Source organism: Oncorhynchus clarkii, chromosome 1 (genome assembly GCF_045791955.1).
Source record: "Oncorhynchus clarkii lewisi isolate Uvic-CL-2024 chromosome 1, UVic_Ocla_1.0, whole genome shotgun sequence".
Taxonomy (NCBI): domain Eukaryota; kingdom Metazoa; phylum Chordata; class Actinopteri; order Salmoniformes; family Salmonidae; genus Oncorhynchus; species Oncorhynchus clarkii.
Window position 1 is genome coordinate 33205091 of NC_092147.1, and position 12156 is coordinate 33217246.

The window sequence follows — 12156 nt, forward strand, 5'->3', positions numbered from 1 at the left end:
GCAGCATAGGCAAGATACAGTAGATGGTATCGAGTACAGTATATACATATGAGATGAGTATGTAAACAAAGTGGCATAGTTAAAGTGGCTAGTGATACATGTATTACATAAGGATACAGTCGGTGATATAGAGTACAGTATATACGTATGCATATGAGATTAATAATGTAGGGTAAGTAACATTATATAAGGTAGCATTGTTTAAAGTGGCTAGTGATATATTTACATCATTTCCCATCAATTCCCATTATTAAAGTGGCTGGAGTTGAGTCAGTGTCAGTGTGTTGGCAGCAGCCACTCAATGTTAGTGGTGGCTGTTTAACAGTCTGATGGCCTTGAGATAGAAGCTGTTTTTCAGTCTCTCGGTCCCAGCTTTGATGCACCTGTACTGACCTCGCCTTCTGGATGATAGCGGGGTGAACAGGCAGTGGCTCGGGTGGTTGTTGTCCTTGATGATCTTTATGGCCTTCCTGTAACGTGTCCTGGAGGGCAGGTAGTTTGCCCCCGGTGATGCGTTGTGCAGACCTCACTACCCTCTGGAGAGCCTTACGGTTGTGGGCGGAGCAGTTGCCGTACCAGGCGGTGATACAGCCCGCCAGGATGCTCTCGATTTTGCATCTGTAGAAGTTTGTGAGTGCTTTTGGTGACAAGCCGAATTTCTTCAGCCTCCTGAGGTTGAAGAGGCGCTGCTGCGCCTTCTTCACAATGCTGTCTGTGCGAGTGGACCAATTCAGTTTGTCTTTGATGTGTATGCCGAGGAACTTAAAACTTGCTACCCTCTCCACTACTGTTCCATCGATGTGGATAGGGGGGTGTTCCCTCTGCTGTTTCCTGAAGTCCACAATCATCTCCTTAGTTTTGTTGACGTTGAGTGTGAGGTTATTTTCCTGACACCACACTCCGAGGGCCCTCACCTCCTCCCTGTAGGCCGTCTCGTCGTTGTTGGTAATCAAGCCTACCACTGTTGTGTCGTCCGCAAACTTGATGATTGAGTTGGAGGCGTGCGTAGCCACGCAGTCGTGGGTGAACAGGGAGTACAGGAGAGGGCTCAGAACGCACCCTTGTGGGGCCCCAGTGTTGAGGATCAGCGGGAGGAGATGTTGTTGCCTACCCTCACCACCTGGGGGCGGCCCGTCAGGAAGTCCAGTACCCAGTTGCACAGGGCGGGGTCGAGACCCAGGGTCTCGAGCTTGATGACGAGCTTGGAGGGTACTATGGTGTTGAATGCCGAGCTGTAGTCAATGAACAGCATTCTCACATAGGTATTCCTCTTGGCCAGATGGGTTAGGGCAGTGTGCAGTGTGGTTGAGATTGCATCGTCTGTGGACCTATTTGGGCGGTAAGCAAATTGGAGTGGGTCTAGGGTGTCAGGTAGGGTGGAGGTGATATGGTCCTTGACTAGTCTCTCAAAGCACTTCATGATGACGGAAGTGAGTGCTACGGGGCGGTAGTCGTTTAGCTCAGTTACCTTAGCTTTCTTGGGAACAGGAACAATGGTGGCCCTCTTGAAGCATGTGGGAACAGCAGACTGGTATAGGGATTGATTGAATATGTTCGTAAACACACCGGCCAGCTGGTCTGCGCATGCTCTGAGGGCACGGCTGGGTATGCCGTCTGGGCCTGCAGCCTTGCGAGGGTTAACACGTTTAAATGTCTTACTCACCTCGGCTGCAGTGAAGGAGAGACCGCATGTTTTCGTTGCAGGCCGTGTCAGTGGCACTGTATTGTCCTCAAAGCGGGCAAAAAAGTTATTTAGTCTGCCTGGGAGCAAGACATCCTGGTCCGTGACTGGGCTGGATTTCTTCCTGTAGTCCGTGATTGACTGTAGACCCTGCCACATGCCTCTTGTGTCTGAGCCGTTGAATTGAGATTCTACTTTGTCTCTTTACTGACGCTTAGCTTGTTTGATAGCCTTGCGGAGGGAATAGCTGCACTGTTTGTATTCGGTCATGTTACCAGACACCTTGCCCTGATTAAAAGCAGTGGTTTGCGCTTTCAGTTTCACGCGAATGCTGCCATCAATCCACGGTTTCTGGTTAGGGAATGTTTTAATCGTTGCTATGGGAACGTCATCTTCAACGCACGTTCTAATGAACTCGCACACCGAATCAGCGTATTCGTCAATATTGTTATCTGACGCAATACGAAACATATCCCAGTCCACGTGATGGAAGCAGTCTTGGAGTGTGGAGTCAGCTTGGTCGGACCAGCGTTGGACAGATCTCAGCGTGGGAGCCTCTTGTTTTAGTTTCTGTCTGTAGGCAGGGATCAACAAAATGGAGTCGTGGTCAGCTTTTCCGAAAGGGGGGCGGGGCAGGGCCTTATATGCGTCGCGGAAGTTAGAGTAACAATGATCCAAGGTCTTTCCACCCCTGGTTGCGCAATCGATATGCTGATAAAATTTAGGGAGTCTTGTTTTCAGATTAGCCTTGTTAAAATCCCCAGCTACAATGAATGCAGCCTCCGGATAAATGGTTTCCAGTTTGCAAAGAGTTAAATAAAGTTTGTTCAGAGCCATCGATGTGTCTGCTTGGGGGGGGATATATACGCCTGTGATTATAATCGAAGAGAATTCTCTTGGTAGATAATGCGGTCTACATTTGATTGTGAGGAATTCTAAATCAGGTGAACAGAAGGATTTGAGTTCCTGTATGTTTCTTTCATCACACCATGTCACGTTAGCCATAAGGCATACGCCCCCGCCCCTCTTCTTACCAGAAAGATGTTTGTTTCTGTCGGCGCGATGCGTGGAGAAACCCGTTGGCTGCACCGCCTCCGATAGCGTCTCTCCAGTGAGCCATGTTTCCGTGAAGCAAAGAACGTTACAGTCTCTGATGTCCCTCTGGAATGCTACCCTTGCACGGATTTCATCAACCTTGTTGTCAAGAGACTGGACATTGGCAAGAAGAATGCTAGGGAGTGGTGCACGGTGTGCCCGTCTCCGGAGTCTGACCAGAAGACCGCCTCATTTCCCTCTTTTTCGGAGTCGTTTTTTTGGGTCGCTGCATGGGATCCACTCCGTTGTCCTGTTTGTAAGGCAGAACACAGGATCCGCGTCGCGAAAAACATATTCTTGGTCGTACTGATGGTGAGTTGACGCTGATCTTATATTCAGTAGTTCTTCTCGACTGTATGTAATGAAACCTAAGATGACCTGGGGTACTAATGTAAGAAATAACACGTAAAAAAACAAAAAACTGCATAGTTTCCTAGGAACTCGAAGCGAGGCGGCCATCTCTGTCGGCGCCGGAAGTCTGCATCCCTGTTAGTGAGCAATTCTCCTTTGCCAAGATAATCCATCCACCTGAAAGGTGTCGAATATCAAGAAACTGATTAAACGGCATGCTCATTACACAGGTGAACCTTGAGCTGGGGACAATAAAAGGCCACTCTAAAATGTTTAGTTTTGTCACACAACACAATGCCACAGATGTCTAAAGTTTTGAGGGAGCGTATTATGGCATGTTCACTGCAGGAATGTCCACCAGAGCTGTTGCCAGAGAATTGGATGTTCGTTTTAGAGAATTTGGCAGTACATCCAACTGGCCTCCGTAGACCAAGTGTAACTAGCCCAGAACCTCTACATCCTGCTTCTTCACTTGTGGGATCGTCTGAGACCAGCCACCTGGACAGTTGATGAAATTGTGGATTTGTACAACTAAAGAATTTCTGCACAAACTGTCAAAAACAGTCTCAGGGAAGCTCATCTGCGTGCTTTTCCTCCTCACCATGGTCTTGACCCAACTGCAGTTCGGCATCGTAACAGACTTCAGTGGGCAAATGCTTCAATGGCAACTGAATCCCGGTTTCAACTGTATCGTTGTGTGGGTGAGCGGTTTGCTGATGTGAACAGAATGCCCCATGGTGGCGGTGGGGTTATGGTATAGGCAGGCATTGAGCATGTTTGGGATGCTCTGGATCGACTCGAACAATGGCGTGTTCCAGTTCCCGTCAATATACAGCAACTTTGCACAGCCATTGAAGAGGAGTGGGACAATATTCCACAGGCCATAATCAACAACCTGATCAACTCTATGTGAAGGAGATATGTCGCACTGCATGAGGCAAATGGTGGTCAAACCAGATACTGACTGGTTTTCTGATCCACGCCCCTACGTTTTTAAAATTAATTTTTTTACCAACCGGTATATCTATATTCCCATCTAGAAGAAAAATAAACACACATCTATTAAGATGAGGTGCTGGCTAGCGGAATAGAAAACTTGAAAATAAAAGAGAGCCGCACACTCTAGGAGCTCAGATGCAAAAATGTAATTACCAACGTTTTTAATTACCAAGCTGTCTTCATCAGGGTATATCTATATTCCTAGTCATCAAATTTGATTGGTTTCATACACATAGGTTAGCAGATGTTTTTTTTCTTCTTTTTTTTCCCCAAGGGGTGGATTAGCTTAATATTGCAGAAAGAATGTTGCTTCCATCAATGTAATTGTCTGCATCATTTCCAATCCCTCATATATTTTTCTGGTAAACTTATATATATATATCCATACACACATGCATACATAAATACATACACATACCTATATAGACATACATACTTTTTAAAGACTATACCTTTATTATTATTACCCGCAAACCCTACCACCGATCCCCCAATTGGAGTAAACTAATAAACACTTCTGCTTTTACCTTCAATTTATACATCTTATACACATTTTACAGACAGTCTACTTTACAATAGTTCTCTCTTGTTTGTTCTTAGTCCTTCCTCTTTCCATCCAGTTTGATTTCTATTTGTAACTGTGCTATTTCACAAAAGTTCCTAACCTATATACATTTTACAGATCCCGTATGTTTTACAATGTTTATCTTGTTATTAGTCCCACCTTTTAGCTCCATTCAACCCCTCCCATCTATCTCTCAACATCATTAATTTCGGGTTTCTATTTGCCTAATCTGGTTTTAGTCATTTAAGTTTACACTGAAAAGTTTACACACCCCCCATTTTTAAAATACATGTTATTTATATATATATATATATTACACGCACACACCCACACACACAGATTCAAAAGTTTGTACACACCTACCCATTCAAGGGTTTTCCTTTTATTATTTTTTTTTACTATTTTCTATATTGTAGAATAATAGTGGAGACATCAAAACAGTGAAATAACACATATGGAGTCATGTAGTCACCAAAAAAGTGTTAAACAAATCAAAATATATTTTAGATTCTTCAAAGTAGCCACCCTTTGCCTTGATCCAGGCTGTATCACCACCACCGGCCGGGATTGGGAGCCCCATAGGGGGGCGCAGAATTGGCCCAGCGTCGTCTGGGTTTGGCCGGGGTAGGCCATCATTGTAAATAAGAATTGACTTGTCTAGGTTAAATAAAGGTTCAATTAATTTAAAAAATAATAATATTCACACACTTGGCATTCTTTCAACCAGCTTCACCTGGAATGCTTTTCCCACAGTCTTGAAGGAGTTCCCACATATGTTTTCCCTTGTCACTCATTCCAAACCATCTCAATTGGGTTGAGATCGGATGATTGTGGAGGCCAGGTCATCTAATGCAGCACTCCATCACTCTCCTTCTTGGTCAAATTTCCCTTACACAGCCTGGAGGTGTGTTGGGTCATTGTCCTGTTGAAAACAAATGGTAGTCCCACTAAGCACATACCAGATGGGATGGCGTATCGCTGCAGAATGCTGTGGTAGCCATGCTGGTTAAGTGTGCCTTGAATTCTAAATAAATCACAGACAGTGTCACCAGCAAAGCACCATCACACCTTTCTCCCCCCCCATGCATTTCAGTGGGATACACACATGTGTAGATCTTCCGTTCACCTACTCTGTCTCACCAAGACACGGCGGTTGGAACCCGAAGTCCAAATTTGAGATTTTTCGGACCAGAGGACAGATTTCCACTGATCTCATGTGCATATTGCTCGTGTTTCTTGGCCCAACCCAGTCTCTTCTTATTATTGGTGTCCTTTTAGTAATCTCAGCAAGAAAAGAAACGTCTCTTTTTTCAGGACCCTGTCTTTCAAAGATAATTTGTAAAAATCCATGCATTCCAGGTGACTACCTCATGAGGCTGCTTGAGAGAATGCTAAGTGTTCAAAGCTGTCAAGGCAAAGGGTGGCTACTTTGAAGAATCTCAAATTCAAAATATATTTTGTTTTGTTTAACACATTTTTGGTACTACATGATTCCATATGTGTTATTTCATGGTTTTGATGTCTTCATTAGTGTTCTACAATGTAGAAGTCTACATTTAGAAAAACCCTTAATTGAGTAGGTGTGTCCAAACTTTGGACTGGTACAAAATATACAGTGCATTTAGGTTAGTTAACTATTCAGACCCCTTGACTCTTTCCACATTTTGTTACGTTACAGCCTTATTTTAAAATAGATTAGTTCCCCCCCCCATCAATCTACACATAATACTCCATAATGGCTGAGCAAAATCTGTTATTTTTAATTGTATTTTTTAATAAAAAAAAAACTGAAATATTACATTTACATAAGTATTCAGACTAGAGGTCGACCGATTTATGTTTTTTCAATGCCGATACCGATATTTCGAGGACCAAAAAAAGCTGATACCGATTAATCGGCCGATTTTTATTTATATATAATATATATATATATATGTAATGATGACAATTAATTCAGACCCTTTACTAAGTACTTAGTTGAAGCACCTATTTTAGTCAGATGTTTTGGAGTGGTGGCAATGCCCCCCCCCCCCACACTGCTAAATTAATCTAAGGGAAACGCTGTGCTTACGCTTCATGTGCTTGGCTTTCTGTTCCGCGGCCAAGTAATTTGCACTCCACACACTTCACATACATCTGTCAGCAAAACATCTCTCCACACCACACCCACACTGACTGATGGGTGTGTGTGTTCTCCTGGCAGGCCTGTGTTAAGTGAGGACCCCCCCCATTCCCTCTCCGGCCCCCCCACGCCTCTCAGAACCCTTCCTTCCTCCTCTCCTCCTCCCTTCTCTCCATCCAAGCCATGCAGTCGCCAGTCCTCCTCCTCAGACACAGACCTCAGTCTGACGCCCAGGATTGGTAAGACCTCACCAGCCTCCTCACCCTCTCCTCCCCTCTCTGCACCTTTCCTCATCCCCACTCAGAAACTCACTGTGTTGTTTATTTTGCTATCCCAGTTCATTGTTTTATTGATTTATTTCAAGTAATTTTGTTAGAATCACACTGACAGCAGCTGTTGACCATAGTTCTAGTTCTGGTGTTCACCACATAATAACCCACACTTCCCCTAGGACAGGACATGGCTCCCCTTACTGGTGGAAATACACCCTTTGATTCCCCTCACTTCCTCTCTTCCCCAACTCCCTTCTTCCTAAAGGAGTTTTATTTCCCTTTTTCCCCCTGTCAGATTTCAAATCATGTGACTCTCCTCCACTGTCTTTCTTTTCTGCTTTTCTTGCTGTCTTCTTGTTTTCTCCTTGTTTTCTGTCTCCCTACCTCCTGCCTCTCTCTCTTTCTCTCACTCTTCACCTCTTTCTCTGCAGAGAGGTTTGTGTCTAGTCCTGGGGTCTTCCTCTGTCCCAGTTCCCCCACCCTCTCCTTCGATTCCCCGTCCCTTCCTTCCTCTGGGCTAATCCTGTGCAGCATTGGGTCTGCCCTCAGAGCCTACACCCCACCCCCTCTCCCCTCTGTCCAATCAGAGGGGTCTGTGTTGAGAAAGACTGTATCATTCAGTGAAGAGCTGATGCTGGCGGCCTCCGGTAGGACGGTCATGAAGGTCTATAACTGTCTTTAACACTATAACACTATAACTATAACACTCCTGCAGGAGTCATGAAGCCCAACAACACCCCTTATAACACTTGTTACACTTATAGTTAAATAGCCTTTATTATAGTCTTTGGTAGGGCACAGAGTTCAGAAGTCATGAAGCACTAAAACACCTTTACAAACTGCATCTACAACCTCTAACAGCCATAAATGTGCTCCTCTCAAACTTTACCCCACTTAACCTTGGGTGAAATGTCCATCCTTGCTGGTCTCTGGCCCCGATACTAACTGCCCTGGAGTGACCCCCTGCCCATGTTTTTCTACCCCAATGTGTGGTTTAAGGCATGTCCAGCCCCCCCACAATCACTCCCATTTGCAAGTCTCTATGGTGGTGTAGTATGCAGTAGTGTACAGAGGGGATAATAAAGCAGCTATGTGAATGTTCTCTATCCTCACAGGTAGATTTATGGGAATGTTGTCATTAGCAAAGGTGTATGTTAAATGCTATGTAGATATTAGTTTAGTAGTCTAAGGGACACTATTAATCTGGAATTTGCATGGTTTTCGAGGTGTTCCAGCTTGCACAAGCTAAGGCTCTTGCAAGGCTACTTACATACTTGTGGTTGTCGACGAATGCCAGCTTTCTGTGATGAAGCGATGTGATTGGTGAAGTGTTGTTCTCTCGTCCTATCAGGGATGGGGAGTGGGGGCAGCGTTGGAAAAGAGGCTGGGCCTCTGAAGACCCTCCTCAGACAACATACCCAATCAGCTCTGGAGCAGAGGGTAAGCACACACACCGGACACACACTGCACTGCATTTTGCTGTGTGAAAGGGTGAATTGTGAAGAGTTTGTGAGGGTGAAGTATGATTATGTTAGTGAATAATGTTCCGTCTCTCCATCTTCTTGACCACTCCTTCCTCTCAGGGAGCCTCACCCTCTGGTATATTTGTAAACACCAGGGTATGACACACACACACACACACACACACACAGTGTTTATTCTGGATGCTTCTATCAAACCTCTTTCCTGCCTGAGTTCTGCTCAGGGGTTTTAGTCTTTAGTTGGGCTGCTTCTCAACAGTTTACAGTGGTTTCCTCTCCTTACAGTGCATTCGGAAACTATTCAGACACCTTGACTTTTTCCAAATTTTGTTACGTTACAGCCTGATTCTGAAATGTATTCTTTTTTACTTAATCAATCTACACACATTTACCCCATAATGACGAAGCAAAAACTGTTTTTTAGATATTTTTGCAAACATATGAAAAAATATTTATATTTGCATAAGTATTCAGAACCTTTACTCAGTACTTTGTTGAAGTACCTTTGGCAGTGATTGTAGCCTCAAGTCTTCTTGGGTATGACACTACAAGCTTGGCACACCTGTATTTGGGAGTTTCTCCCATTGAGAGTTCTTTAGATGTCTTTTGGCAAAGTCCAAGCAGGCTGTCGTGCCTTTTACTGAGGAGTGGCTTCCGTCTGGCCACTCTACCATAAATTCCTCTTTGGTGGAGTGCAGCATTGATGGGAGAACCTTCCAGAAGGACAACCATCTCCACAGAGGAACTCTGGAGCTCTGTCAGAGTGACCATCCGGTTCTTGTTCACCTCCCCAATCAATTGATTGGACATGATTTGTAAAGGCACACATCTGTCTATATAAGGTCCCACAGTTGACAGTGCATGTCAGAGCAAAAACCAAGCCATGAGGTCGTAGGAATTGTCTATAGAGCCCCGAGACAGGATTGTGTCTGCACAGATCTGGTGAAGGGTACCAAAACATTTCTGCAGCATTGAAGGTCCTCAAGAAGACAGTGGCCACCATAATTCTTAAGTGGAAGAAGCTTGGAACAACGAAGAGTCTTCCTAGAGCTGGCCTCCCGGCCAAACAGAGCAATCGGGGGAGGAGGGCCTTGGTCAGGGAGGTGACCAAGAATGCGAAAGTCACTCTGAAAGAGTTCTGGCGTTCCTCTAGGGAGATGGAAAAACCTTTCAGGACAACCATCTCTGCAGCACTCTACCAAATCAGGCCATTATGGTAGAGTGGCCAGATGGAAGACACTCTTCAGTAAAAGGCACATGACATCCCACTTGGAGTTTGCCAAAAGGCATCTAAAGATTCTCAGACCATGAGAAACAAGATTCGCTGGTCTGATGAAACCAAGATTGAATTCTTTGGCCTGAATTCCAAGCGTCACGTCTGGAGGAAACCTGGCATCATCTCTACGGTGGAACATGGTGATGGGAGTATCATGCTGTGGGGATGTCTTTCAGCGGCAGGGACTGGCAGACTAGTCTGGATCGAGGGAAAGATGAACATAGCAAAATACAGAGAGATCCTTGATGAAAACCTGCTCCAGAGCGCTCAGGACCTCAGACTGGGGCGAAGGTTCACCTTCCAACAGGACAACAACCCTGAGAACACAGCCAAGACAACGCAGGAGTGACTTCGGGACAAGTCTGAGTGGCCCAGCCAAAACCCGGACTTGAACCCGATCGAACATCTTTGGAGAAACCTGAAAATAGCTATGCAGCAATGCTACCCATCCAATCTGACAGAACATGAGAAGATCTGCAGAGAAGAATGGGAGAAACTCCCCAAATACAGTTGTGCCAAGCTTGTAGCGTCATACCCAAGAAGACTCAAGGTGGTAATCACTGCCAAAGGTGCTTCAGCAAAGGGTCTGAGTACTTATGTTCATGTAATTTTTAAGACATTTCTAAAAACCTGTTTTTGCTTTGTCATTTTGGGGTATTGTGTGTAGATTGATTAGTAAAAAAAACTAATTCATTTTAGAATAAGGCTGTAACCTAACAAAATGTGAGAAAGTCAAGGGGTCAGAATACTTTCCGAAGGCACTGTATATATGTGTGGACAGAGACTATAAGTCAGTATGGGTTTTTCTCTTCTATCTTATGCCCTTACAACCCTGCATGTTATTGTTTGAAGAAGACAAGGTTGAGCATGCCAATCCTTAATTCTACTGTTTCCCAAGTAAACAGATGTCCTGGAGACAGGTTTGAACCCTGACTCCTGACTTTTACTGTAACTGACCCGGTTTGTATCTTTTCAGGAGTTCCCCATCTTCACGTTGACCTGTTTCCCCCCTGGCTTCTTGGTTCACGTCGGGGGCGTGGTCAGCACCCGCTCGGTCAAGCTGCTTGACCGCATACACAACCCCGGTGAGTTCCACAAGAACGCACCGTCCTGGCTATAGGAAAACACATGTTGTATTACATGTTGCACTGTAGTTTCCAGGCTAGTTCGATCATGTTTATGACATGACCCGCTCACCCAGTGGGTGAGGGGTGTGTCACACATCGTGGGATGAGTGTGTTAGTTAGGATTGGGAGGTATCCAGGTTTTCATACCTAATTACTATTACTGTACCAAATCGGGTTTTACGGTATTGCTGGCAGTGTACAGAAGGGGGTGCTTTTTTTTCCAAAAGTAAAAAGCAAAAATAAATAATAATAGTAACGCTAACAAAGTACTAGCGAATTCCCATAGTGGATGCTAGCTAAATGCTAAGAAGCGCAAGCGAACAAAAACTAATGCAAGGACAGACACCCCAGCTCATAAAGTTTTACAACTATCACAAATGGTTTGCTGCAGAAACAAATATTAGACAGCAGGGCTCTTGAACCAGGAGGGGATTGGTTGTCTTTACTGTTACCAACAAGTGATCAAGTTACACTTGAATTTCTGGGCTAAAATAGAAGAAGAGAGATTTTGCTGGCTAGCCACCAGCTAGCAAGTGAGCAAATGCATAGCTGGAGCCCTGAGCTGAAGATGGTTAAAGTTATAAGATATTTCGCTGGCAAACAATAGTGAATTTCAAGTGTAACTTGATCACATCTCTTACTCTGTACGACAGTGGATCGTCACGTCAGGAAAGTGTCACGTCAGGTATCCTCTCTGGTGGGGATTTGGGGGCATGCGTAAGTAGAAAAAGGGCTTAAAGTCCAGGTAGCAAATAATGGACTTCATCTGATATTTACAGTGTCTTCAGAAAGTATTCATTCTCCTTGACTTATTCCACATGTTGTTATAGCCTTAATTCAGAATTGATTCAATGTTTTTTTTCTCATTCATTTAAGTACAATACCCCATAATGACAAAGTGAAAACATATTTTAAGAAATGTTAATACATTTATTGAAAATTAAATAGAAATATCTACTTTATATAAATATTCACACCCCTGAAAGTGACAAAGTGAATTCTCTCTCTCCCAGTTTCAGCTTGCGTCTAACTAGCGAGATTTAGGATATTTACTAGCCCATACCAGTGTCAAACTTAGCTATGTTATCAACATATGGCAGTACACAAACAAAATCTAGCTCACTTATTTTGCCAGCTAGAAAAAAATATCCATGAATGTATTCAGAAATGGTGGAGGATAGCTAGCT

General features: G+C 44.3%; 1 protein-coding gene across 16 annotated transcripts in view; it reads left to right on the forward strand.

Moving 5' to 3' along the window:
- LOC139406126 (C2 domain-containing protein 5-like) overlaps positions 1-12156 on the forward strand; it is a 52052-nt gene that overhangs the window by 14949 nt on the left and 24947 nt on the right. For 10 of the 16 annotated variants that reach the window (XM_071148608.1, XM_071148630.1, XM_071148637.1 and 7 more), the window contains exons 8-11: positions 6895-7052; positions 7517-7732; positions 8437-8525; positions 10819-10927. In XM_071148608.1, the coding sequence (XP_071004709.1) occupies positions 6895-7052; positions 7517-7732; positions 8437-8525; positions 10819-10927 (572 nt within the window). The remainder of the gene's footprint in view (positions 1-6894; positions 7053-7516; positions 7733-8436; positions 8526-10818; positions 10928-12156) is intronic. The other 6 variants (XM_071148713.1, XM_071148690.1, XM_071148683.1 and 3 more) reach the window with 2 other exon arrangements.